This window comes from Haliotis rubra, unplaced genomic scaffold (assembly GCF_003918875.1).
Source record: "Haliotis rubra isolate DU_JTF1 unplaced genomic scaffold, ASM391887v1 Scf842, whole genome shotgun sequence".
NCBI classification, from domain to species: Eukaryota; Metazoa; Mollusca; class Gastropoda; order Lepetellida; family Haliotidae; genus Haliotis; species Haliotis rubra.
The window spans coordinates 390902-417652 of record NW_025767571.1 but is presented as its reverse complement, the minus strand read 5'-3'; the positions used below and the strand labels follow the sequence as shown (position 1 = coordinate 417652).

Below are 26751 nucleotides of genomic sequence, written 5' to 3'. Positions count from 1 at the left end.
CACCTTAGTGGAAAGGGGGCTGGGGCTCGTTCCACAAAGCGATCGTAGTGCTATGACTGTAATAAGTCTATGTTAAAGTGTGGGAGGTACGATCACCTTATTGTTAAGATCGCTTTGTGGAAAGGGGGCTGGGGCTCGTTCCAGCAAAGCGATTGTAGCGCTATGACTGTCATAAGTGTATGTTAAAGTGTGGGAGTTACGATCACTTTAGTGTTAAGATCGCTTTGTGGAAAGGGGGCTGGGGCTTGTTCCACAAAGCGATCGTAGTGCTATGAGTGTAATAAGTCTGTGATAAAGTATTGGAGTTACGATCACCTCAGTGTTAAGATTGCTTTGTGGAAAGGGGGCTGGGGCTCGTTCCACAAAGCGATTGTAGCGCTATGACTGTAATAAGTCTATGTTAAATTATGGGAGTTACGATCACCTTAGTGTTATAGATCTCTTTGTGGAAAGGGGGCTGGGGCTCGTTCCACAAAGTGATTGTAGTTCTATGACTGTAATAAGTCTGTGATAAAGTATGGGAGTTACGATCACCTTAGTGTTAAGATTGCTTTGTGGAAAGGGGGCTGGGGCTATCCACAAAGCGACCTTAGTGCTATGACTGTAATAAGTCTATGTTAAAGTATGGGAGTTACGATCACCTTAGTGTTAAGATTGTGCTTTGTATGTGGAAGGGGGCTGGGGCTATCCACAAAGCGATTGTAGCACTATGACTGTCATAAGTATATGTTAAAGTATAGGAGTTACGATCACCTTAGTGTTAACATCGCTTTAGAGCATTGCACTGGCCCAAAAATTGTCTTGTTCTAAATATCTGGTGCCTATCAAGTCTGGTTTCGACAGAGTTCACTGTATATGACCGACGTCACATATCCAGCCCCTGTCACTGTCAAATGGTTTAATAGGGACAATGTGTTGCACAGGGTCAGATAGTGCTGAACATGCCGTCTATAGAAGTCCTGGCCGAGGCAGCAGCATCACCAAACAGACGAGGAGCAGTTCTACACGTCCTGGAGTCAACAGTCATCAACTGGATCAAACAGATCAGGGTAGGCATCATAGAACTGGCTGGCACAAGTCACACAATCATAGAGATAGTTACAACCCTGTAGGTAGTTACAATAATATTTTCATGCTTGCAGGTTTTGGACACTGAAAGACTATTCGCTAAAAGTTAAAAAAATATAGAAATGATTGTAATTATTTGGATTATGCTTTCAAAGTTTTGAAAAACCATTCATCTTCAGTGAAATCTGTTAGCTACAGTTCCTAGAAGAAAATATCTCTTTATTTCTTTATGTTTTTGTTGATTCTGTCAGTTGCTGTTCTTATGTTTTATTCAATAGGATCATAGTCAAATAACATCTTTATACATTTATACTTTTTCAGTGTCATGAAATAAGGCACCATGTGTGTGAGTTATTCATGAAAGTGTTATTAAGTCAGCTCTCGTTAATCCGACACTCATTAATCTGACAATCACGTTAATCCGACAAAAAAATTAGTGAACCATTTAAAACAGTGATAATTACTCTTGTTAGTCCGACATTCTTGCATTCCAACTCCGACTTACCAATCTAGCAACCGGTTATTGTAAACACGTTGTAAAAACATTCGTTAATCTGACAATCAACACAATCGGTCGGATAATCCGACCGTAAACAAACAATCACACGTGAGTGGTAATTACAGCATGCCTTACTGGCTGCTTGACACCGACGACATGGTGGTATGTGAATATTTTAACATACAATGAAGATAATTAGATCTACCTTTTCTGATATGCATGCAACAGTATCATGACATTTAGTAAACATTGATATTTTCACACAAATACATTAATCCGACATTCTCGTTAATCCTACATATTTCTATGCAACCACAAGTGTCGGATTAACAAGAGTTGACTCTCGATATTTGGGATTCATTATAGACAGTGATTTTGAAATCTGTAAACAATTATGTCTGGACCAGACAATCCAGTGATTGACATCAGGAGCATGATTCCATAAGTTGTGTCTTATTATGACAAGCATGGGTTGCTGAAGACCAATTCTAACCCAGATCTTCATGGGTCGCATCACCTTGAGCAAGTTTGCTATCGGCCTAAACCAGTTTTATCTGTAACCAGGTGGTGTTGAAGCATGATCCTACAGCAGACTTACAGAATCAGTTCGGCAACGAGCCAGGCCCCTTGGAGGAGATGAAGATGTGGGAGAACCACCTGGACCGACTCCACTCTGTCAACACCCAGCTGGACTCTGACATGTCCCTGGACATTCTACACAACCTGGAGCAGGCCAACAGCCAGTACGCCCACTCCTTTAGCAGTGTGAGGAAGGAGATCAATAAGGTAAATATCACCGTATAATGGTGACATTATTCGAATATTTAACAGATTAGGTTAGGTTACATTTAGCAGTAAAGGTGCCGATACACCTAGAAACATAATCATATTATGGCCTGGATTCAAACAACCCATGAAAGATTCAGTCAGATACCCAATAACCTGATCAACGAAGACGATCAACCCGATCATATTTAGATGCTTGATTGATTTCTAAATCTAAATCAATCAACAATTTTGTAATTGATCCATTAATTTTGTAGTAGACGACATCTTATATATTCATAATAACATGTATTCTATTAGCCATGTCATCTGTATCTATTGACCACCACATGTATTGCGTCGTCATAGCATTGTGACGTCATGGCCAGAGTTAACAGTTACTGTTCAGTTTTACCTGATGATGGGGCCAGAACAAGCCCTGAAACGTTGTACTCGAGAATAAAAAGAAGATGTAACCCAGAAAAAATCTCTATGTTCACCGATCATATTTGTCTCGTAGATGACTTGTAGCCCAACCAAGAGCCTGTCTCCTAAGATGCTTCACTTTCATGCATACTTTTATGTATTACGTCACACTGTTTTGACCTCACTGCATCATTCTTGTCTGCCCCCTTGTAATCAAATGTACCTTTGGTAACCAACGTCACAATGCATGTCAGCTGTCATCAAACTACTCCGTAGCACTCCGTTTCCTGCTTTGAGTTGCTTCACTCCTCTAACATCATGTTGCGTTTAACTTTTGTCGACGGATAAATGTCTCAGCTCGAATCACAATTAAACAGTGATACAGCAATGTTCGCTGATTGAGCCTATGTGCACAGTCTCACAATGCATCGGTGGAATGTTGCGTGATTAGTCAACTTCATCTGGATTTTACTGTTCAAACCTTACATTTGTGTGATATTCACATTTCCCAATGTGGGTTAGGATAATCATATACGTAATACAAGACAAATAACTAGCCCAGAAACGTTGTGAAAAATAAATCAAGAAGTTTTTATCCATAAGATTTGTCTTGTATTACTACACCAACTTCTAAATGCCTTTGAAGGAATTTAAGCATATACGTAACTAAAGTAATATTTAACCTGAACGTAAACCATCTTCAAACTGTTTATCATTTGTTTTCACTGCAATGTGCATCTTAACGGAGGGGGGCAGACACGCCACTGGAAGAGCCCATCAATTATCCCTGAATTAGTATTGTTAATTTAGGTCATTGACACCGTCAGCTTTTCTGTTTGTTTTCTGCCTAGATTAATTCCTGTGTGTATTAAATTTGGCATCTTAGAAAAAATACAAGCATCCTATTACTTTAACTATAATAATTAAGGGCCAAAGTGTATTATATTTCTTTTTATACATGAGGGTAGAATGAACTGTATTTCTTGATTAAAAATTCAACTAGTGTGTCCATAGTTTTCAATCCAGATGATAGAAATCCTGTTGCACTCTTGTTGGAATGATTCAACTTCTGGACCCAAACTGATATGGCTCAAAGATGTCCATGGACATTAGCCAGATATCATTTAAAGCAGTGGTCACTTCAGTGGGCTACCTGTTACCCCATTGGTCACTGACAATGTTGATATATGTATGGCTGCTTATAGTCTGTTTGCAGTGAAAATGTACCGGTGAATTTCACTTTAAACAAAAATGTAAATCGAATACAGTGAAATTAAGATTGCGAATCCTCATAATTCTACCTTGCCAATTCAAAAATTAAATCTTAGATTTTTATTCAACTTAGGAAAAAAGTTGTTTAACAAGCGATCATTGTTTCAAATAAGCTTATATTGGTTTGTATTACAAGGGGTAAAGCGCAGTAGTTGGAACAGTGAAACAAATGCACGTGCAGAACGTGATGAGCGTTAACTTAGACCAACCCTCCTTGTTCTCGGTGTTTCATTTAATGTGCATACCCCCTTGTAATACAAACGAATAATACCGATTTGAAACTATGATCGTTTTTTGTTAATCAACTTTTACCTGAAGTTGAATAAAAATCTGAAATTTAAATTTTGAAATGGCAAGGTAAAATTATGAGGATTCGCAATCTTAATTTCTCTTTTTTTGATTTACACTTTTGTTTAAAGTGAAATTTGTCGGTACGTTTTCAATGCAAACAGACTATACATGGTTGCTCCTGTTTCAGGCTGTAGCCGAGACTAACAAGATCTTGAAGTTCCTGAGTACAATGAGGCCATGGTTTGAGAGACTTCACATTGCCACGGAGCCACGGCAGATGCTAGTGTTGTTCAAACCTCTCATGACAGTACTCAAGCTTGTGTGGAGCAGCTCCACGTAAGTACAGAATAGATTGCATTATCAATAAAATATGAAGTGTTTTAGGTATCTTATTGTTGTTTCACCCATGATGTTTGTTGTTGTAGATACTACCACCAGATAGACAAGTTCCACAACCTCCTCAGATTGCTGTCAAATGAAGTTGTTCACAGAGCCATAGCCATGGTTGGAGAGGACGTACTGAGAGAACCACTAGAGGTGAGTGGGTGGGGTAGTGTGGTGGTAATAGCCATGGTGGTGGAGGATGTACTGAGAGAACCACTAGAGGTGAGTGGGTTGGGTAGTGTGGTGGTTATAGCCATGGTGGGGGAGGCCATACTGAGGGAACCACTAGAGGTGAGTGGGTGGGGTAGTGTGGTGGTTATAGCCATGGTGGGGGAGGATGTACTGAGAGAACCACTAGAGGTGAGTGGGTGGGGTAGTGTGGTGGTTATAGCCATGGTGGTGGGAGGATGTACTGAGAGGGAACCACTAGAGGTGAGTGGGTGGGAGTAGTGCGGTGGTTATAGCCATGGTGGGGAGGGGGATGTACTGAGAGAACCACTAGAGGTGGAGTGGGTGGGAGTAGTGTGGTGGTTATAGCCATGGTGGGGGTGATGTACTGAGAGGGCCACTAGAGGTGAGTGGGTGGGGCAGTGTGGTGTGGTGGTTATAGCCATGGTGGGGAGGAGGCACTGAGAGAGCCACTATAGAGAGGTGGTTAGGGTGAAAAGGGTAGTGTGGTGGTTATAGCCATGGTGGGGAGGAGGATGTAGAGAAGGGAACCACTAGAGATGAGTGAGGGTGGGGCAGTGTGGTGGTTACCTGCCATGGTGTGGGGAGGGATGTACTGAGAGAAGAGACCACTAGAGGTGAGTGGGTGGGGAGTAGATGTGGTGGTTATAGCCATGGTGGGGAGGGATGTACTAGAGAGAAGCCACTAGAGGTGAGTGGGTGGGGGTAGTGTGGTGAAAAGTTATAGCCATGGTGGGGGAGGATGTACTGAGAGAACCACTAGAGGTGAGTGGGTGGGGTAGTGTGGTGTAGTTATAGCCATGATGGGGAAAGGATCATACTGGGGAAGGGAGCCACTAGAGGTGAGTGGGTGGGGCAGTGTGGTGGTTATAGCCATGGTGGTGGGGAAGGGATGTACTGAGGAGAGGAACCACTAGAGGTGAGTGGGTGGGGTAGTGTGGTGGTTATAGCCATGGTGGGGAGGATGTACTGAGAGAACCACTGGAGGTGAGAAGTGGGTGGGGCAGTGTGGGTGGTTATAGCCATGAGGTGGGGGAAGGATGTACTGAGAGAGAACCACTAGAGGTGAGTGGGTGGTGTAGTGTGGTGGTTATAGCCATGGTGGGGAAGGATGTACTGAGAGAAGAACCACTAGAGAGGTGAGTGGGTGGGGCAGTGTGGTGTCATTGCATAGCCATGGTGGGGAAGGGATGTACTTCAAGAGAGGAACCACTAGAGGTGAGTGGGTAGGGGTAGTGTGGTGGTTTATAGCCATGGTGGGGGGTGATGTACTAGAGAGAACCACTAGAGGTGAGTTGGTGGGGTAGTAGTGTGAGGTGGTTTATAGCCATGGTGGGGAAATGCGTATTATTAGAGAACCACTAGAGGTGAGTGGGTGGGAGTAGTGTGGTGGTTATAGCCATGGTGGTGGAGGATGTACTAGAGAGGAGACTCTCTAGAGGTGAGTGGGTGGGGGTAGTGTGTGGTGGTTATAGCCATGGTGGGGAAGGATGTACTGGGGGAACCACTAGAGATGAGTGGGGTGGGGCAGTGTGGTGGTTACTATAGCCATGGTGGGGGAGGATGCACTAAGAGAGAACCACTGGGGTGAGTGGGTGGGGCAGTGTGGTGGTTATAGCCATGGTGGGAAGAAGGATGTACTGAGAGGGGGACCTACTAGGGGTGAGTGGGTGGGGGTAATGTAGTGGTTACATAGCCATGGTGTGGGAGGATGCACTAGAGAACCACTGGGAGGTGAGTGGGTGGGGCAGTGTGGTGGATTTATAAGCCATGGTGGGGAAGGATGTACTGAGAGGGAACCACTAGAGGTGAGTGGGTGGGAGTAGTGTAAGGTGGTTATAATACATGGAGGGGGGAAGGATGTACTGAGAGAGGAACCACTAGAGGTGAGTGGGTGGGAGTAGTGTGGTGGTTATAGCCATGGTGGGGGTGATGTACTGAGAGGGGAACCACTAGAGGTGAGTGGGTGGGGCAGTGTGGTGGTTATAGTCATGGTGGGGGAGGATGCACTAGAAGAATCAGGAACCACTAGAGGTGAGAGGTGGGTGGGGGGGCCAGTGTGAGTGGTTATAGCCATGGTTACTGGGTGGAGGGATGTACTGAGAGAGAACCACTAGAGGTGAGTGGGTGGGGTAGTGGTGGTGGTTATAGCCATGGTGGGGGGAGTGATGTACTGAGAGGAACCACTAGAGGTGAGTGGGTGAAGGTAGTGTAGTGAGGTGTAGTAATATGCATGGTGGTGGGGAGGGATGTACTGAGGGAGAGAGACACTAGAGGTGAGTGGGTGGGAGTAGTGTGGTGGTTATAGCCATGGTGGGGGGAGGACGTACTAGAGAACCATTAGAAGAGGGTGAGAGTGGGTGGTGTAGTGTGGTGGTTATAGCCATGGTGGGGGGAGGATGTACTGAGAGAGGAACCACTAGAGGTGAGTGGGTGGGGTAGTGTGTGTGGTTATAGCCATGGTGGGTGGGGAGGATGTACTGAGGGAGAGGAACCACTAGAGGTGAGTGGGTGGCAGTAGTGTGTTAGTGGTTATAGCCATGGTGGGGGAGGCCAAGCTAGAGAGAGAACCACTAGAGGTGAGTGGGTTGGGTGAGTGTGGTGGTAGTTATGAGCCCATGGTGGGGGAGGCCAAACACTGGGAGGGGAACCACTAGAGGTGAGTGGGTGGTGTAGTGTGGTGGTTTATAGCCATGGTGGGGAGGAATGTACTGCAGGGAACCACTAGAATTTGAGTGGAGTTGGAGTGGTGTGGTGTAGTTATAGCCATGGTGGGGAGGGAGGCCATACTGAGGGAACCACTAGAGGTGAGTAAGGTTAGGTAGTGTGGTGGTTATAGCCATGGTTGGGAGGCCAAACTAGAGAGAACCACTAGAGGTGAGGAAGTGGAGTGGTGTGAATTGTGAGGTGGTTATATATGCATGGTGGGGGAGGATGTACTGAGAGAACCACTAGAGAGGTGAGTGGGTGGGAGTAGTGTGAGGTGGTTATAGCCATGGTGGGGGAGAGAGCCAAACTAGAAGAGAACCACTAGAGGAGGGGAGAGTGGGGTGGGGTAGTGTGGTGGTAATAGCCATGGTGGTGGAGGATGTACTAGGAGAGAAGGGGAACCACTAAGAGGTGAGAGTGGGTGGGGGCAGTGTGAGTGTAGTTATAATACATGAGTGAGGGAAGGATGTACTAGAGAGGGGGAACCACTAGAGGTGAGTGGGTGGGGAATAGTGTGGTGGTTATAGCCATGGTGGGGGTGATATACTGAAGAGAACCACTAGAGGTGAGTTGGTGTAAAATTAGTGTGGTGGTTATAGCCATGAGTGGGAAGCAGTATTGAGAGAGAACCACTAGAGGTGAGTGGAGTGGGGAGCAGTGTGAGTGGTTATAGCCATGGTGGAGGGAGGGATGCACTGAGAGAACCACTGGAGGTGAGTGGGTGGGGAGCAGTGTGGTGGTTATAGCCATGGTGGGGAAGGAGGATGTACTGAGAGACTCCACTAGAGGTGAGTGGGTGGGTAGTAATGTACAAAGTGTAGTTATAGCCATGGTGTGGGAGGATGCACTAGAGAGAACCACTGGGAGAGTACAGAGTGGGTGGGAGCAGTGTGGTGGATTGCATAGCCATGGTGGGGGAAGGATGTACTAGAGAGAACCACTAGAGGTGAGTGGGTGGGAGGCCAGTGTAAGTGGTTATTAGCCATGGTGGGGAAAAGGATGTACTGAGAGGAACCACTAGAGGTGAGTGGGTGGGGAGTAGTGTGGTGGTTATAGCCATGGTGGGGGGTGATGTACTGAGAGAACCACTAGAGGAGGTGAGTGGGTGGGAGGCAGTGTAGTGGTTATAGGGTGTCATGGTGGGGGGAGGATGCACTGAGAGAGACCACTAGAGGTGAGTGGGTGGGGTAGTGTGGTGGTTATAGCCATGGTGGTGGAGGGATGTACTGAGAGAACCACTAGAGGGTGAGTGGGTGGGAAGAGATGTAGTGCGGTGGTTATAGCCATGGTGGGGGGTGACATGTACTGAGAGGAAGAGAACCACTAGAGGGTGAGTGGGTGGGAGTAGTGTGGTGGTAATAGCCATGGTGGGGGAGGATGTACTAGAAAGGGAACCACTAGGGTGAGTGGGTGGGGTGGTAGTGTGGTGTTACATGAGCCATGGTGGGGGAGGACCAGTACTAGAGAGAACCATTGAGAGGTGAGTGGGTGGTGTAGTGTGTAGTGGTTATAGCCATGGTGGGGAGGATGTACTGTACTGAGAGAACCACTAGAGAGGGTGAGTGGGTGGGGTAGTGTGGTGGTTATAGCCATGGTGGGGGAGGATGTACTGGGAGAACCACTAGGGTGAGTGGGTGGGAGGGTAGTGTGGTGGTTTATAGCCATGGTGGGGGAGGAGCCAAACTAGAGAGAACCACTAGAGGGTGAGAGTGGGTTGGGTAGTGTGGTGGTTATATATATAGCCATGGTGGGGAGAGGCCAAACTAGAGAGAACCACTAGAGGGTGAGTGGGTGGTGTAGTGTGGTGGTTATAGCCATGGTGGGGGAGGGATGTACTAGAGGGGAACCACTAGAGGTGAGTGGGTTGGGTGGTGTATGGTGGTTATAGCCATGGTGGGGGAGGCCATACTGAGGGAACCACTAGAGGTGAGAATGGGGTTGGGTAGTGTGTGGTGGTTATAGCCATGGTTGGGAGAGCCAAACTGAGAGAGAACCACTAGAGGTGAGTGGGTGGTGTAGTGTGGTGGCTTATAGCCATGGTGGGGAGGATGTACTGAGAGAACCACTAGAGGTGAGTGGGTGGGGTAGTGTGTAGTGGTTATAGCCATGGTGGGGAAGGCCAAACTAGAGAGAACCACTAGAGGTGAGTGGGTGGGGTAGTGTGGTGGTAATAGCCATGGTGGTGGAGGATGTACTAAGAGAGGGAACCACTAGAGGTGAGTGGGTGGGGTAGGTGTGGTGGTTATAGCCATGGTGGGGGAGGCCATACTGAGGAACCACTAGAGGTGAGTGGGTTTGGAGTAGTGTGGTGGTTATAGCCATGGTGGGGGAGGAGGCCACACTGAGAGGGGAACCACTAGAGATGAGTGAGGTTAGACAGAGTAGTGTGAGTGGGTTTGGTAGCCATGGTGGTTATAGCCATGGTGGGAGGCCATACTAGAGGGAACCACTAGAGGTGAGTGGGTTGGGGTAGTGTAGTGGTTATAGCCATGGTGGGGGAGGAATGTACTGAGGGAACCACTAGAGGTGAGTGGGTTGGGTAGTGTGGTGGTTATAGCCATGGTGGGGGAGGCCATACTGAGGAGGCGATCTAGAATAGGAGAGCATTCGGATGGTGACAGCTGTAGCAGGGGATAGGGGAAGAAGGAAAGGATACATAATGAGAGAGCCTCAGAGGTGCTCTAATATTTTATAGTCATGGAAGAATCTTACCTCATGATGTATTATACTATGAAAGCTGCTGTACAATATTACTTTGACATCATTAATGTGACAATAATAAGCATGTACCACATTTCACTTCTAACTTCTGTGACTTCAGCTAGTAAACACTGAAATCTCTTTCACTCTAATGCGTTTTGCTAGTAAAAAGCCAAATACCATAACTTAGTTCTACTGAAAATAATGTCGAGTCTGGGAATAGTGCCTATGAACTGCATTGTATAGAATTACCTACTGCTGCCTTTCAGTCCTACACTGCTGAAGGAGGCATTGAGGAGTGTGTGTGCAGCGTTCCGGGAACCTACCTGGACTTCAAGGACACAGCTGATGACCTGAACGCTCAGAACATCGCTGAAAACATAGGAAAGACTGTAAGATTGTTAAAAAAATGTCTTTATTGTTTAGTTAATACCTAAAATGTTAATAATACATAAGATTATCTGTTCAGAGTGAATGAATTGATATATCCCATATATTCGACAGCGGGACATACAGCCTTCATTTTCTCAGTTTGTGTGAGAGTTTAGACTTGTTAAGGCAGCAGTGAAGTATTGGTCTTTCCAATCAGTTTTTGACCGCCTCAGGTGGTGTGATTAGAAGTCAGAGCCAGAGAGCAGAAGGTCGCGGTTCGATCCCCAACATCGTCATACCAAAAGACGTTAACATATGGTACTTGTTGGTCCCTGCCTGGCGCTCGGCATTAATGGGTACAACAAGGACTGGTTGGCTCGGAGTCAGTATAATGTGTCTGAGTGGGGTATTCATGCTTCACTGGGGCATGGTATCTCAGTGGGCTAGCACTATAAAACCAGCTTAAGTCTGGGCTAGTACAAGCAGCCGCACATACACATACCCACGCATGCACATCGTCATATGAGCGAAATATTCTCAAGCACGACGTAAAACCCAATTTCACCTCACCTCACCTCACCAATCACTTTTTTCTTGTTGCAGTGCAGCAAGACCCCAAGGGGCTCTGTTCTCGACTAAAATGTATGGCCCCCATGCATACACTCCACGATATGGACTGCGGAACTCGGAGAGTCACTCCAGCACAGCGTCCCTGGATGAGGAAGACCTGTGGAATGACAGTCCCTGGCCTCCCCGGAACGCTCCATGCTTTGATCTTCTCAACAGCTTCATGGAGAGGTCAGTGAATTAGGGTTTATGTTTGAGGAACAAACAAGCAAACAATACAGAATATGTTGTTTGTCCCTCAGTACTCAGTACTGAATAAATCTGTTTCAAGTTGTCATCAGATCTGAACTAGTTGAAATATCCTCAGATTGAAAACATTTTTGATCAGAGAAATGCAACCATGTTTTAAAATCACTGTACAAATATAAATGATTTATAGAATTACGATGTTTTTCGTTTTATTATTCATTATTTACGAAAAGTCGAACTTACATTCTTTGTATCTGGAAGCCAAGGTGTCAAACCGATACAGGTGTGCTGAGATATAAAAAATGCTTTGAAGAATCTCTGCTTCCCCTCTTCAAACTTATAAAACCCTCAAATTTGTTTTAGGGATCGCTTATAATTTATCGCTGGGTGATGATGATGATGATGATTTGAAGGGCGATTACCCATTTTGTTCTGGGGGTGGGGTGTTCCAATTTTGTACACATGTACTAGGGGCTGGGGTCATTGATTTTGTACATGACATGCAGGGGGTCACTTACTTTGTGCATTAATTTGGGGGTGGAGGAGTGGGGTCATTCACATTGTAGATGCTTCTCCATAAAATCATCATCATCCCCTATAGATTTAGCTCAAAAGGACCGATGAATTACAATCTAACTCAAAACTAATAAACATGTAATACTCAATGAAGAAACGCCGATCATAATCAAAACTTCAGACCAACTCTGTGATTTGTTTTACCCAGAATTTATGTCCTAAAATTCAAAAGTTATTTAACAAACTATCATTAAAATATTGACACAGTTCACTATTTGTTACGAGGGAGGAGTGCAGAGAAAGGGACAGCCAGGTGTTAGAGAAGCAAGTGCTCAAGTGCTGACAAAGTTATTGATTCATTAATCTGTGCTGTGCCGTCTCCAGCCTTTCTCGCACACCCGGCTGTCCCTTTCTCTGCACTCGTCCCTCGTAACAAATAGTGAACTGTGTCAATATTTTAATGATAGTTTGTTAAACAACTTTTTTATTTTTAGGACATAAATTCTGCAAAAACTTCACAGAGTTGGTCTGACGTTTTCATTATGATCAGTGTTTCATTGAGTATTTTATGTGTATTAGTTTTCGAGTTAGATTGCAATTCATCGGTCCGCTTTTGAGCCCAACGGACTATAGCCTTAAATTATGCTCGGCCCCTTATCCAACACTTACATTCTGGCTGCAGGTGCAATGATGTGCTGGAGTTGGTGGAGACGACGCGGCACTTCCGACTGCTGGCAGGGGCAGCGGAGGTGGGCGGAGCTGGGAGCTTGAGTCTGGACGTGATATGGTGAAGGAGATACACCAGAAATATACCTACGCCATGCAGGAGTTCTTCTCTGTTGTTGACAATGTGTTGAACATAGATGGATCACAGTTGTTTGAGAGGTCCTTCTTCAAGTTCAGGACAGTTGTAAAGGTAAAACATCTTATGGCATTCTCTTCCCACAGAGGTTACATGACATATCTTCCTACGAACCTCTGTCCTAAAATGGCCATATTTCACGGTTCTCGTAAAATACCCTAGCGGCAAAAAATCGCAACACGAAGTATCTCCCTTCTTTCTATCCAATCAGAACACGTGTTACATCCACTTAGATCCAGCTTGACTAATACAAGCAAATGTGGGGCCACAAATATCCCTCCTCTGCCCGGGGACTTGTGTTGATGTGACACACAAGGCATTTAATGGCTAGCTTGTCCGTTGTCAACGAGGGCGATGGAGACGCCATTGATCCTCTATTACATAACTGAGTTCTGTCTAGAAGAAACGTTTGCGCATCGTGCAGGGGAAGAGGTTCTAGTTTTCCCGAAGTACACAGAAATTACCGAGGCCTTGCGAAGGATCACATTTGAAATAACGTCGCTGATTGCACAACTAAATCTGATTGCAACCAATCACGAATCCTGAACACTCGCACCATGGAAGGCCCGTATTAGAACAGAAGTTCGTAGGAAGATATGAAAAGTAACCTCCGTGGGAAGAGAATGATCTTGTGGTTGCACAGTAAATAATAATAAATAATAATAAGTCATCTTCTATAGCACAGTCTCCAAGCACCAAGCTCGCGGCGCTTAATCAGAATCTGCTTTTTCAGTTTATGTATATTTTAGTACAACTTTATGCTGTGGTTTTGATACTTTACAGCTGAAAAAAATAGCCTTCAGTAATCAAATTATGGCCTTGAAATATCAAGCACTAAGCAGAATCTGCTCCTGATATAAACAAACACCAGAGTATACTGGCCAATGAGAACCATTCTTTCAATTCACATAGTGTCGTTTGAACATTGCGTCAAGAGAACTGCTGTTTGATATTGCACTGCAGACTTGCCTCCCTTCCTCAGGGCAGGATTTGAATCTCAGATGAAGGTCTGTGTTAGAATTCATCTTTGATAACCCATGTTTTTCATAAGAGGCGACTAACGGGATCGGGTGGTCAGGCTCGCTGGGTTGGTTGATGCATGTGACTGTGTCACAGATCAATGCTCTTGACATCAATCACTAGCTGAGTCTGGTCCAGACGCAATTAATTATTTACAGACTGTTGTCATATAGCTGGAATAATACTGAGTGAGTGAGTGAGTTTAGTTTTACATCACACTCAGCAATATTCAAGCTATATGGTGGCGGTCTGTAAATAATCAAGTCTGGACCAGACAATCCAGTGATCAACAGCATGAGCATCGATCTGTGCAAGTGGGAACTGATGACATGAGTCTACCAAATCAGCGAGCCTGACCACCCGATCCCATTAGTCGCGTCTAACGACAAGCATGGGTTACTGAAGATCAATTCTAACCCGGATCTTCACAGGTTGGAATAATACTGAGTGTGGCGTAAACAAGACAGACAATAAGTGGATTATTTTGGTCCAGGTTCGACAAATTCAAAGTCACTGTCGTATACAAGGAACACTGTGAAGTGCAAGGTTAAACAAACAAACATTCGCAAACTGAAACAGGAAGGTGATTTTTGTAGTCAGATTAATTTTCAACAAGTGTATAGTTTACATGCAGAGGATAACACATGTTATCAGTTTGTTATGTTTATGTTTGCAGTCCCTAGAGAAACGTCTAGCTGGGATCCTACGTCAGGCATTCTGTCAGTGTCCTACTGTAGAGGCACAGCTCCGACTCCTGGAGGTGTTTGAGGGTGTCAGTAGCAGGGAGCTCGTCCAGGTATGTTTACTTGTGTCTTCACAGGGCGGTGGGGTAGCCTAGTGGTTAAAGCATTCGCTTGTCACGCCGAAGGTCCGGGTTGAGTCCCCACATGGGTACAATGTGTGAAGCCCATTTCTGGTGTCCCCCGCCATGATATTGCTGGAATATTGCTAAAACTGACGTAAAACTAAACTCACTCACTCACCTTCTTGTGTCTTCATCATGTTAATGTGACTGTCTCCTTGGTCGGGTAGCCTTGTGGTGAAAGCTTTCGCGCATCACGCCAAGGATCTGGGTTCGATTCCCCACATGGGTACAATGTGTGAAGCCCATTTCTGGTGTCCCCTGCTGTGATATTGCTGGAATATTGCTAAATAAATCAGCGTAAAAAATAAACTCACTCTCTTACTCCTTGGTCTAGTGGATAGAGTGTTTGCCCTGAGAGCTGAGGGTTAGTGGTTCCAGCCCCAACCTGAAGAAATGAAGACTTTTAACCTCCTTGCGCTCAGGGGATAAAACAAAGACTGTAAACTGCAGAGTCACCAGATTTCGGTGTTAACACCTGACAAAGGGATACTCACCTTTTTCACATTGATTTTATGATATATGGTATATCTCAGCTTGTTCAGGTCTAAAGAGCCACCTGTGAAGATCTGGGGTTAGAATTGATCTTCAGTAATCCATGCTTGTCGTAAGAGGCGACTAAAGGGATTGGATGGTCAGGCTGTCTGACTTGGTTGACATATGTCATTGTATCCCTATTGTGTAGATCGACGCTTATGCTGTTGATCACTGGATTGGCTGGTCCTGACTTGATTTTTTACAGGCCGCTGCCACATAGCTGGAATATTGCTGAGTGCGGGGATAAACAACAAAACAACCCACCCTATAGAGCCAACTAAAACGGGGATTAGGTTGTCAGGTCCTGTGATGATTGTATATCATTTGACATGTGTGCAGCTGGAGTTGTGTGAACTGTACCTCGTGTTGTAGGCCCACCTCCGAGACAAGGATGAACAACTGGTTCGAGCCTTCACTGCGGAGCTGCAGCAAGTCAGGGCCATGTTCGGCGAGAACTCCATCTCACCCCCCTCACACTACAACATGCCCCCTGTCGTCAGCAGGCTTATGTGGGTGGTGGCACTCAGAGAGAGAATTAGGGTATGTGTTGTTTTCCACAGCCTTTTGATGATGATGATGATGATGATGATGATGATGATGATGATCTGGAAGATTGTGCAAATTGGCAAGAACATAAGATTCTGGCCACCAGGGCCCCTGTTTCACAAAGCTCTCGTAGCGCTACGACAATCGTAATTCAATGTTACAGAATAGGAAGTAGGAATTCTACGAGGAAAGTTACGAGATCTTAGGCTGATGAGAGCTTTGTGAAACGGGGCCCTGATCTTAGAGGTCTAAGATGTATTGTAGGGTATGCGTTGCTTTGTATAACTCATTGATGATGATGATGACGATGATAATGATGATGATGATAATTGAATTTAGCGAATATACATGCAGGAAATTTCCTTTTGTCTGACTGATTGCTTTAAGTTATTGATCTATACTGAAACATTTCTATCGTCTACTGTCAGTCAACTACTGAGAACTGCCTGTCAGTACAATGTGTTGCTATTATGTTGATGATGTTGTTGGCAGATACCATGGGAGAAACTTCGTCATGTGAGTCCCCACTCAGTGGAGGGCAGTGGTAACTTGCAGATGCGGGAAACATACAATGACTGCATTCAAGAACTGGAAGCGTGAGTATAGTTGCACCTGGACACGGTCACAACATCACTGTCGGTAGGGTCATTATGCGAAAGAGGGGCGATGGGGTAGCCTAGTGGTTAAAGCGTTGGCTCGTCGCAACGAAGACCCGGGTTCGAATCCCCACATGGGTACAATGTGTGAAGCCCATTTCTGGTGTCCCCTGCCGTGATGTTGCTGGAATATTGCTAAAAGCGGCGTAAAACCAAACTCAGTCAGTCATTTTTCGAAAACAAGGCCCAGAGGAACCAGCCCCTGAAGTGGTATGAGTAGACTGATGTTACTTGAATAGGTCTGATCATATCATTGTGGGCGGTGGGGTAGCCTAGTAGGGCTGGGACGGGTCCATATTTTTACCCGGGTACCCCACCCCCTATTACCCAACCCTACCCGGATACCCGTCATGCTAATTCCTGACATCAAATTTGCAAGAAATGGCAATATATTCTTCAGCTCAGAGACTAAAATTTTGAGTTTTTCAATATCATAACCATGAATTATATTCGAAAGAAGTGACAGTAAATTATGTCTAAAATCTTCAGACAATATAACCTTTAAATCATGAAAAAATAACATATTACGTTGTTTAATCCATTAGTCACGTGATCATGATGGGTCCGAGTATTGAGACGGGTACCCGGGTCCAACTCATTACCCACCCGTTCTGGGTATCCGGGTTACCAGTCCCAGCCCTATTGTCAAGTGGTTAAAGCGTTTGCTCGTCACTCCAAAGACCTAGGTTTGATTTCCCACAATGGGTACAATGTGTGAAGCCCATTTCTGGTGTCCCACGTCATGATATTGCTGGAATATTGCTAAAAGCGGCGTAAAACTCACTCACTCACTCACTCACTCATTCATATCATTGAAGATATTCAGTTCGAGGTACTTAATTCATTTGGTTTAATCTCCTCACCAAATCTCCTCATTGCTGTTACAATCTGAAGAACCTTGATATGATAGATTGAACCTTGATAATATTTTATCGAATTGGTTGTTTAGAGTGCCAATGCCAATGAATGGTTCAAAACGACAAAGTCATAAAGTTTTTGGCCCTCGAGGACTAAAACTTTATGACTGCTCTGTACTCAAGCTTATCCATTTCTGCCGTTTCAATAGGAGTACATGTGAATAGATGTCACGTGACCGGAAACTAGCAACATGTCCATGTCAATACTATGTTTATGTGAATGATATAACCATTCTTCAATATCATACAGATATTTTTATCATGCATGTGTCAGAATGATAAACCTCCAGTGACGTCACTCTATTGTTCTAGCGAGGCAGTATTTCTTGTCATATCCCAATGTCCCGTCGATTAGGGGGCATTACTTCAATATCGTCCATCTGCCTGGGGATTTTCTGAGGAATAGCCCTTGACTTTGAATTATTACTTGTTTTGAAGATTGATACGACTTTGTCTTGCCATCACTGAATGCGATCGTAAAATATGACATTATTGAAAACTTCCAACATGTATAGTGCCGACACCCGGTTTCAAACCCGCAACCCTTTGCTTACTAGCTTGGTGGTTTTATGCACTAGGCTACGAAGGATCGCTGTGAAGAATGAGATTGTTTGTCAGCATGAACCGTGTGTTCCTCCCAAGACGGGTAGTGCGGGCAGCGCACGTGCAGGACACGGGTACCGCATTCAGAGCACGTGCATTGCGCGTGCAAGGCGAGGCGTCAGCTGCCAGTCTCATCCCAGTTGCTTTCAACAGTAAATACCAAATATAGAAATTATATCTAAAGTATATCTTCAGTCGGTTTATATGTTGAATAAAGCATGACCCTCGGGCATTACGAAGAAGAAAAGATGCTTTCCCTCGAGGAATGCCATCGGGAAAGCATCCTTATTTCTTCGTAATGCCTGTGGGTCATGCTTTATCCTATACTTACAGTACGTATTTTAGGCTCAAAACTTTTTGATAGCTCTTCGTACATTTCTATTCCTTTATCATCTTGACATGCCTTTTGAAGCCCAGAGGTAATCACTTCTTAAAATGAAGACGTTCATCACGCTGTCATAGTTTTCTGTTGTATATAGAATGATCATTATAGTCTGTGTACTGTATTTCAGATATGAGAGGAAGTTGGAGACAGATTGGCAGAACAACATCACATCGGAGCTGACTCTGAGACTTAAACAACCACTGCTGGTAGGTCAGACTCCTCTGACTTCTCGAAACATGACTTTGACTTGATTTGAGAAAACTCACCACATGCATATAGTTCCTAAAAATGAAAGTTTTGAATTCCATCCTTCTCTACCACTGAGTTAAAAACTCAACTGACAGTTATTCAGGGCTCGACATTCACGCTATCCCACTGGCCCGGGTCTAGTAAAATGTTGACAGGTCTAGTGCAACTTTGATAAGTGCTATTCTGATGGTCTAGTAGATATTTTAGCAGGACCAGTAAGAATCTGTAAGGACCAGCGATTTTTAAAAGTTACTGGTCCTGTGGTCTGGTTCGAGAATTTGGGTGAATGTCAAGCCTTGTTACTAAGCAAGTATTGCCCCCCACCGCAACTGCGGAACAGGCGACTATGTATTCAACAGCATCCGTACGTCCGTATGTCCCGATTCTTGTTAACACGATATCTCATGCACTGTTGCACCCAATGTCTTCAAATATGGTGACAGCCTACATTAGGGGATCATGCAGTCACCAGTCGATGTGGATGACCTTGACCTCATTTTCTAGGTCACCACGACACTTTGATCACTTTCTAAACTCAACACAATATCTCATGCACTGTTGTACCCAATGTCTTCAAATTTGGTGACGGGCTACATTTGGCGGTGGGGTAGGCTAGTGGTTAAAGTGTTCGCTCATCGCGCTGATGACACGGGTTCGATTCCCTACATGGGTACAATGTGTGAAGCCCATTTCCGGTGTCCCCAGCCGTGATATTGCTGGAATATTGCTAAAAGCGGCGTAAAACCATACTCACTCACTCACTCAAATTTGGTGACAGCCTACATTTGGGGATTACACAGACACCAGTTAATTTAGGTGACCTTGATGTTATCTTTCAGGTCACCATGACACTTTGACCACTTTTCAAACTTATGTTATCTCATAAAACGTTATCCAATTTTAGCCTCTGAGCTGAAGAATATATTGCCATTTCTTACAAATTTGATGTCTGGAATTAACATAACGGGTATCAAGGTAGGGTAGGGTAATAGGGGGTGGGGATACCTGGGTAGAAAATTTGGACCTGCCCCAGCCCTAATACACACTGATACTGACAGTGAATGTGGGCATCTGTATCTATACATTCAAATCTACTGTATTCCTCAAATATCTTGAGAGTTCGGAGAAGATTCTGAGAAGTGACCATGGCTAAAAACAACATCACACAAATGGTAATCTTCTATGTGACCAAAAGATAAAAACTAGTTAATATATTATATTTCATTCTTCTTTATAGTCCGTTTGGCTCAAAAGCAGAACGATGAATTGCAATCTAACTCGAAAACTAATAAACATAAAATACTCAATGAAACACTGATCATAATAAAAACGTCAGACCAACTCTGAGAGGTGTTTGCAGAATTTATGTCCTAAAAATAAAACAGTTGTTTAACAAACTATCATTAAAGTATCGACACAGTTCACTATTTGTTACGAGGGAGGAGTGCAGAGAAAGGGACAGACGGGTGTGCGAGAAAGGCTGGAGACGGCACAGCACAGGTTAATGAATCAATAACTTTGTCGGCACTTGTGTACATGCTTCTCTAACACCAGGCTGTCCCTTTCTCTGCACTCCTCCCTCGTAACAAATAGGGGCGGTGGGGTAGCCTAGTGGTTAAAGCGTTGGCTCGTCACGCTGAAGACCCGGGTTCGATTCCCCACATGGGCACAATGTGTTAAGCCCATTTCTGGTGTCCCCCGCCGTGATATTGCTGGAATATTGCTAAAAGCGGCGTAAAACTAAACTCAGTCAGTCGTAACAAATAGTGAACTGTGTCAATATTTTAATGATAGTTTGTTAAACAACTTTTTTAAGTTTAGGACATAAATTCTGCTAACAAATCACAGAGTTGGTCTGATGTTTTGATTATGATCAGCGTTTCATTGAGTATTATATGTTTATTAGTTTTTGAGTTAGATTGCAATTCATCGGTCCGCTTTTGAGTCAAACGCACTATAGCAGCGGGTGACATTGCCGTGTTAGTGGCAAACACACGTTATACTTTAGACTGTATGTGGACATTTTGACCATTATGTCAACCTTCAATAGGACCTTTGTCTGGATCATTAACTTATATGACAAAGCATCTTTCATATATTTTGGATGAATGAGTATGTGGGCGTGTTGGGCAAGCTGTATAGGGCGTCAGGTTAGTGATCCAGTTAGTTTAAGGAGCCAGGATCGAGCCCACCCGTCGATCGGGTGTAAAACCTTGGAGTCAACTTTGTGTGCAGGGCCTAGATTTTCTAAGCTCTCTTAGCGCTAAGATAGTCATAAATGCCATACATTAACATTAACTTACAACTATCTTAGCGCTAAGAGAGCTTCGAAAATCTAGGCCCAGACTCTTTCAGTGTTGTCACAACCCCTAGTGTACAGTACACAAACCTGTGCACTTAAAACAACCCACGAATCCGTTGGTAAATGACCAGATGGTGGCCACATGAATATGTGCAAACACCTAGTTGCGGGTACAGCAACGTGCAGTAAACTTGGACAAAGTGGTGTGACTATGTGTCCCACTATGTGTTAAAATAGTGTACACGGCAGTCCTAAATCTTCCTGCTATTGACCCTGTTTTCTGTGAAATACCAATCACCTCTACAATCTGTAATAATTATATTAACATGATTAACAGCAATAGGAAAGTTTTGATTCCAAATTTGGAATAACATTGTTACAAACTTGAGGCTGAATATCAGCTTCTGAGGTCAAGACAAATCTCTGCAATGGCACTGACTCTTTCACATTTCACATGTTTTGTAGTTTCATTTGAAACAGGTCTATTTTCTCCATGCTGATAGTGGTAAGTCATATTCATTATCAGCATCGATAGTGGTAAGGTAGCCTAGTGGTTAAAGCGGTTAGAGCTCTCATCACCCCGAAGGCCCGGGTTCGATTCCCCACATGGGTACAATTTGTGAAGCCCATTTCTAGTGTCACCTGCCGTGATATTTCTGGAATATTGCTAAAAGCGGCGTAAAACCATACTCAGTCAGTCAGTCAGCATTATCCATCAGCTTCTTTCTAGAAATCTGTTGAATGTATTAGGAGAGAAAAATCTCTACTTGTATTGTTGAAATTTTCAGATTGCAGAAGAATATGATGAGGATTTAGACACACGACCTCAGGTGGTCCATGTCAACCTTGACCCCCAGCTACTGCTGTTGCTACGGGAGATACACTATTTAGCCAATGAGCCGTTCAACATCCATCTACCCAGTGCAGCCAAGGAGCTCATCAGGAACACCAACTCCTTCGAGCTGAGCGTGACAGCCACTCGTCTGGAGACCATTGTATCCAAGTACAACACTATCATGAGAACAATTGGGACATTTGAGAAACCACTGTTTGAGAGGAAACTAGACAAGATTGACTCAGTAAGTGATTAGTTGACATGTTTAATTGTTTCAGAACAGAACAGAACAGAACTTTTATTACGCTCCGGCCGGGATACTCGGCATAAGAGGTACAAATATACAGCTGAAAATACATGGGATGGCGGGATGGTTTACAAGGAAGATTTGTACAGTCTTCATGATAGTACTACAAAATATACAGTTTCTTTAAAACACTAATTTGTTTACAGTTAAACAATTCGTTAAATCTTAAAACATTGGGTTTTTAACATAATGGGTTGGGATATAGGTTTTCTGATGATTGAAGAAAGGGCAGAGAAGAATGTAATGAAATTCATCGCCAATATTACACGTGTCGCAGAGGTTACACATTCTTTCTTCGGGTGGAATTTTGTGCCAGCTACCTACTTCTATATATAGGTAAACGATGGCAGAAAGTTCTAAACAAGAGAAATTTAAGGACAAGTTCAGATTTGAATGCGCGATACGTAGTACCCTTACAAGAATTCTAAATCTCTGCGTGCCAATGTTTGGGTTGCTTTATCATGTAACCGTAAGGAGAAAATAGTTTTAATTTCGATGGGAAAGACAGCTTGTTGGCTTAGCCAGTAGAAGCTATAGCCAGTTAAAATGGCTTCCACAGATTTTATCCATTTTCGATTGCTATTGTTTCTGCAGGCATCATTGTATAACATTTGGTACAAAATTCTTGACAGCTTTTGTTCTTTACCAGATAGAAGTCTAGCCCAGAAAACATACCATACAACATTTGATAGAGTTAATTAGGGGTATTCTTCCAAGTTCTCCATATAGCATGGATAATGGCGTGCTTCTCTTAATAGGAAGTAATTTGCGTGAGAAGGTAACATGAACTGATTCTATAGTTTTACAGTTCTCAATTCTGGGACAGAAATTGTTCTCAGGTTGTTAGTAAGTTGTTTTTGATCTTGCTTTATTTGTTAGTTGTTTGCTGTCTAACGCCACACTCAGCAATATCCCAGCTATATGACAACGGTCTGTAAATAATCGAGTCTGGACCAGACAATCCAGTGATCAACAGCATGAGCATTGATCTACACAATTGGGATCTGATGACGTCTGTCAGGGGAGAAATTCCTCCCTAGAATGGCACCCATGTCCTGTCCTACTTGTGGAGCGGGGCAGATTGTCCAGGGAGCGGGGCAGATTGAGATAAAAAGTAGCGAGCCTGACCACGCGGATTGGTTGCCTCTTCTCTCAAGCATGGGTTGCTGAAGACTACTTGTAGAATAAGCTGCTTTTCACCATTGATAAATGCACAGGTCTAGGTCTTTGGACAATGCACAGCTAAATATTGACGTTTTCTTCAGTTGTTCGAACAAGGGCTGCAGCAGTACACATGGAAGATGAAGGAGTCTGCAGACTTTATTGAGACGGCCATGGCACTCGTATGCATGGATGTCCATCAGAACCTGGACGTTGTCCAGACCAACTGCCATGAGATTGCTGAGATCACCATCTCCTGGTCAACGGGCACCCTGGACGTGTTCAAGGCGAGGGAAGCCCATCTGTCTTATTCCATGGAAGACCTCTTGGACATGCAGAGGTAAGATAATGTTCTGGTTTATCTTTTAGATTCGTTCAAAAAACTTCTTGAGGTTGATGGTTTCAGCAAAGAGTGGCTGTAGATGTGAATGATTATATTTAGTGATTATGACTGATGCTTAAGAAACTTGTCCTCTTGTCGCAACCCTAATTTGTTGTTTGTTGTTTAATGCTGCATTCAGAAAAAAGTGATTGGTGAGGTGAGGTGAAATTGGGTTTTACGTCGTGCTTGAGAATATTTCGCTCATATGACGATGTGCATGCGTGTGTATGTGTATGTGCGGCTGCTTGTACTAGCCCAGACTTAAGCTGGTTTTATAGTGCTAGCCCACAGAGATACCATGCCGTAGTGAAGCATGAATACCCAGCTCAGACACATTATACTGACTCCGAGCCGTCCAGTCCTTGTTGCACCCATTAATGCCGAGCGCCAGGAAGGGACCAACAAGTACCATATTTTAACGTCTTTTGGTATGACGCGGCCGGGGAACGAACCCGCGACCTTCCGCTCTCCGGGCGGACGCTCTAACCACTACACCACGGAGGCGGTTTAATGCCGCATTCAGCAGTATAAGGGCATTCTTAAATAAATTAAGTCTGGTCCAGTGGACAATGTCAGGGCTCATCAGAACACATGTGATGGGTCTATGAAACTGGTGTGTTGTACCATTGTGAGCAGATTGGCCTGTGTTGGGGAGCGCCATTGTATATCTAGGATTGGTTTGTTATACCATTGTGAGCAGTTTGGCCTGTGTTGGAGAGTGCCGTTGCATATCTAGGATTGGTTTGTTGTACCATTGTGAGCAGTTTGGCCTGTTTTGGGGAGAAATGTTGTATATCTAGGAGCAGTTGTGGCCTGTGTTGTTGAGAGTGCCGTTGTATATCTAGGATTGGTTTGTTATACCATTGTGAGCAGTTTGGCCTGTGTTGGGGAGTGCCGTTGTATATCTAGGATTGGTTTGTTGTACCATTGTGAGCAGTTTGGCCTGTGTTGGGGAGTGCCATTGTATATCTAGGATTGGTTTGTTATACCATTGTGAGCAGTTTGGCCTGTGTTGGGAGTGCCATTGTATGTCTAGGATTGGTTTGTTATACCATTGTGAGCAGTTTGGCCTGTGTTGGGGAGTGCCATTGTATATCTAGGATTGGTTTGTTGTACCATTGTGAGCAGTTTGGCCTGTGTTGGGGAGTGCCATTGTATATCTAGGATTGGTTTGTTGTACCATTGTGAGCAGTTTGGCCTGTGTTGGAGAGTGCCATTGTATATCTAGGATTGGTTTGTTGTACCATTGTGAGCAGTTTGGCCTGTGTTGGGGAGTGCCATTGTATATCTAGGATTGGTTTGTTGTACCATTGTGAGCAGTTTGGCCTGTGTTGGGGAGTGCCATTGTATATCTAGGATTGGTTTGTTGTACCATTGTGAGCAGTTTGGCCTGTGTTGGGGAGTCATTGTACATCTAGGATTGGTTTGTTGTACCATTGTGAGCAGTCTGGCCTGTGTTGGGGAGTGCCATGTGTTGGGGAGCGCCGTTGTATATCTGGGATTGGTTTGTTGTACCATTGTGAGCAGTTTGGCCTGTGTTGGGGAGTCATTGTACATCTAGGATTGGTTTGTTGTACCATTGTGAGCAGATTGGCCTGTGTTGGAGAGTGCCGTTGTACATCTAGGATTGGTTTGTTGTACAATTGTGAGCAGTTTGGCCTGTGTTGGGGAGTGCCGTTGTATATCTAGGATTGGTTTGTTATACCATTGTGAGCAGTTTGGCCTGTGTTGGGGAGTGCCGTTGTATATCTAGGATTGGTTTGTTGTACCATTGTGAGCAGTTTGGCCTGTGTTTGGGAGTGCCGTTGTATATCTAGGATTGGTTTGTTTGTAGTTAAGGCTGCACTCAACAATATTCCAGTTATATGGCAGTAGTTTGTAAATAATCCAGTCTGGACCTGACAATCCAGTGATCAACATCATGAGCATCGATCTACGCAATTGGGATCCGATGACATCTGTCAGAGGATAAATTCCTCCCTAAATGGCATCCGTGTCCTTTCCAAGTACTGCTCCAGGGAGCTCTACGACAGGCATACTAGTATAGCAATCTCCTACCTGTGGCTTCTCTTGCAGACATCTGACTGACGACCATGAGAGTCTGGTGGTTCCTTCTGGTAACAAGATACACCAGCTGGTGCAGGTCTCCTTTGAGGTGAGTTGGATGCACACAGGGGTTTACCATGACTTTCAAAAGTAGGGGGTCAGAGGACCCCCATCAATAACTTTTACAGGTCCTTGCTGTAATCATCCTCGATAATCTCCAGGGTATACGTTACGATCACTCTCCACTATACCCTGGATGCATCCAAGGTTTGGCTCGATAATTATATTATCTCCGCAATCTCACAGTAGCCAATCAGCTAAGCTGCCGTTACATCCGAGCTTGCCAGTGTCAACAAAGATAGCGGTCGCAGTCGCGAAGGTTTGTTCGCAGTGCCACTCAGATTTTGGGAGAAATAATACAGACAAATTGACAGATCTGAAACTTTCAAAAATATTATATAAAGGAATTCCTTCCACATCTTTCAGAGTACCCTCTGCATCAATTGTGTTGACAAGTTTAAACGGTTAGATAATTTAAGAAGCGAAAGTGAGTTGTGATTGGTTCGCTCAACTTCCCAGCGTAGACACCTGATTGGATAAAAAGCCAGCCAAGGGAGGTAAGAAAATCATCGGGCCAAGCAGTGGATGCATCGAGGGTATAGTGGAGAGTGATCGTAACGTATGCCCTGGAGATTATCGAGGATGTGCTGTAATATGCGGGCCCTGTAAAGTATTGAAATGGTGTAGTGTAGGTTCAGATAATAATACTTCAGAGCCTGGATGAATCAGTAATCATGTGATCATGACTGATGGGTAAAATAACAGACACAGATAACTACTCTTGATGCACCGTCAGTATTTTTGTGCATCTCTTCAACGCTGTATTTTGAGTTTTCTGCATTCATTCTCTACATTTTTGCATACCAGATGCACATTAATGTGTTGTGTAAAATTACCCTTTATTACTGCACATGGCCCTTGTCACCAGTGTCATCATCAGCCTGAGATTCTTTTATTGTATAACTGATGACTTCTCAATTACTCACAGCTATTTTTTCATTCATGTCAGATTTC

At 44.2% G+C, this 26751-nt stretch overlaps 1 protein-coding gene across 1 annotated transcript in view; it reads left to right on the top strand.

Annotated features, from left to right (window-relative positions):
- The window catches only part of LOC124262525 (dynein beta chain, ciliary-like), a 172263-nt gene that overhangs the window by 11642 nt on the left and 133870 nt on the right, over nt 1-26751 (top strand). Inside the window, 16 exon segments of the mRNA XM_046697032.1 lie at nt 924-1049; nt 2132-2353; nt 4509-4657; nt 4747-4858; nt 10550-10616; nt 10619-10703; nt 11279-11473; nt 12690-12789; nt 12792-12923; nt 14566-14685; nt 15661-15828; nt 16327-16430; nt 18523-18601; nt 21735-22025; nt 23354-23589; nt 25708-25786. Coding sequence (XP_046552988.1) covers nt 924-1049; nt 2132-2353; nt 4509-4657; nt 4747-4858; nt 10550-10616; nt 10619-10703; nt 11279-11473; nt 12690-12789; nt 12792-12923; nt 14566-14685; nt 15661-15828; nt 16327-16430; nt 18523-18601; nt 21735-22025; nt 23354-23589; nt 25708-25786 — 2265 coding nt within the window.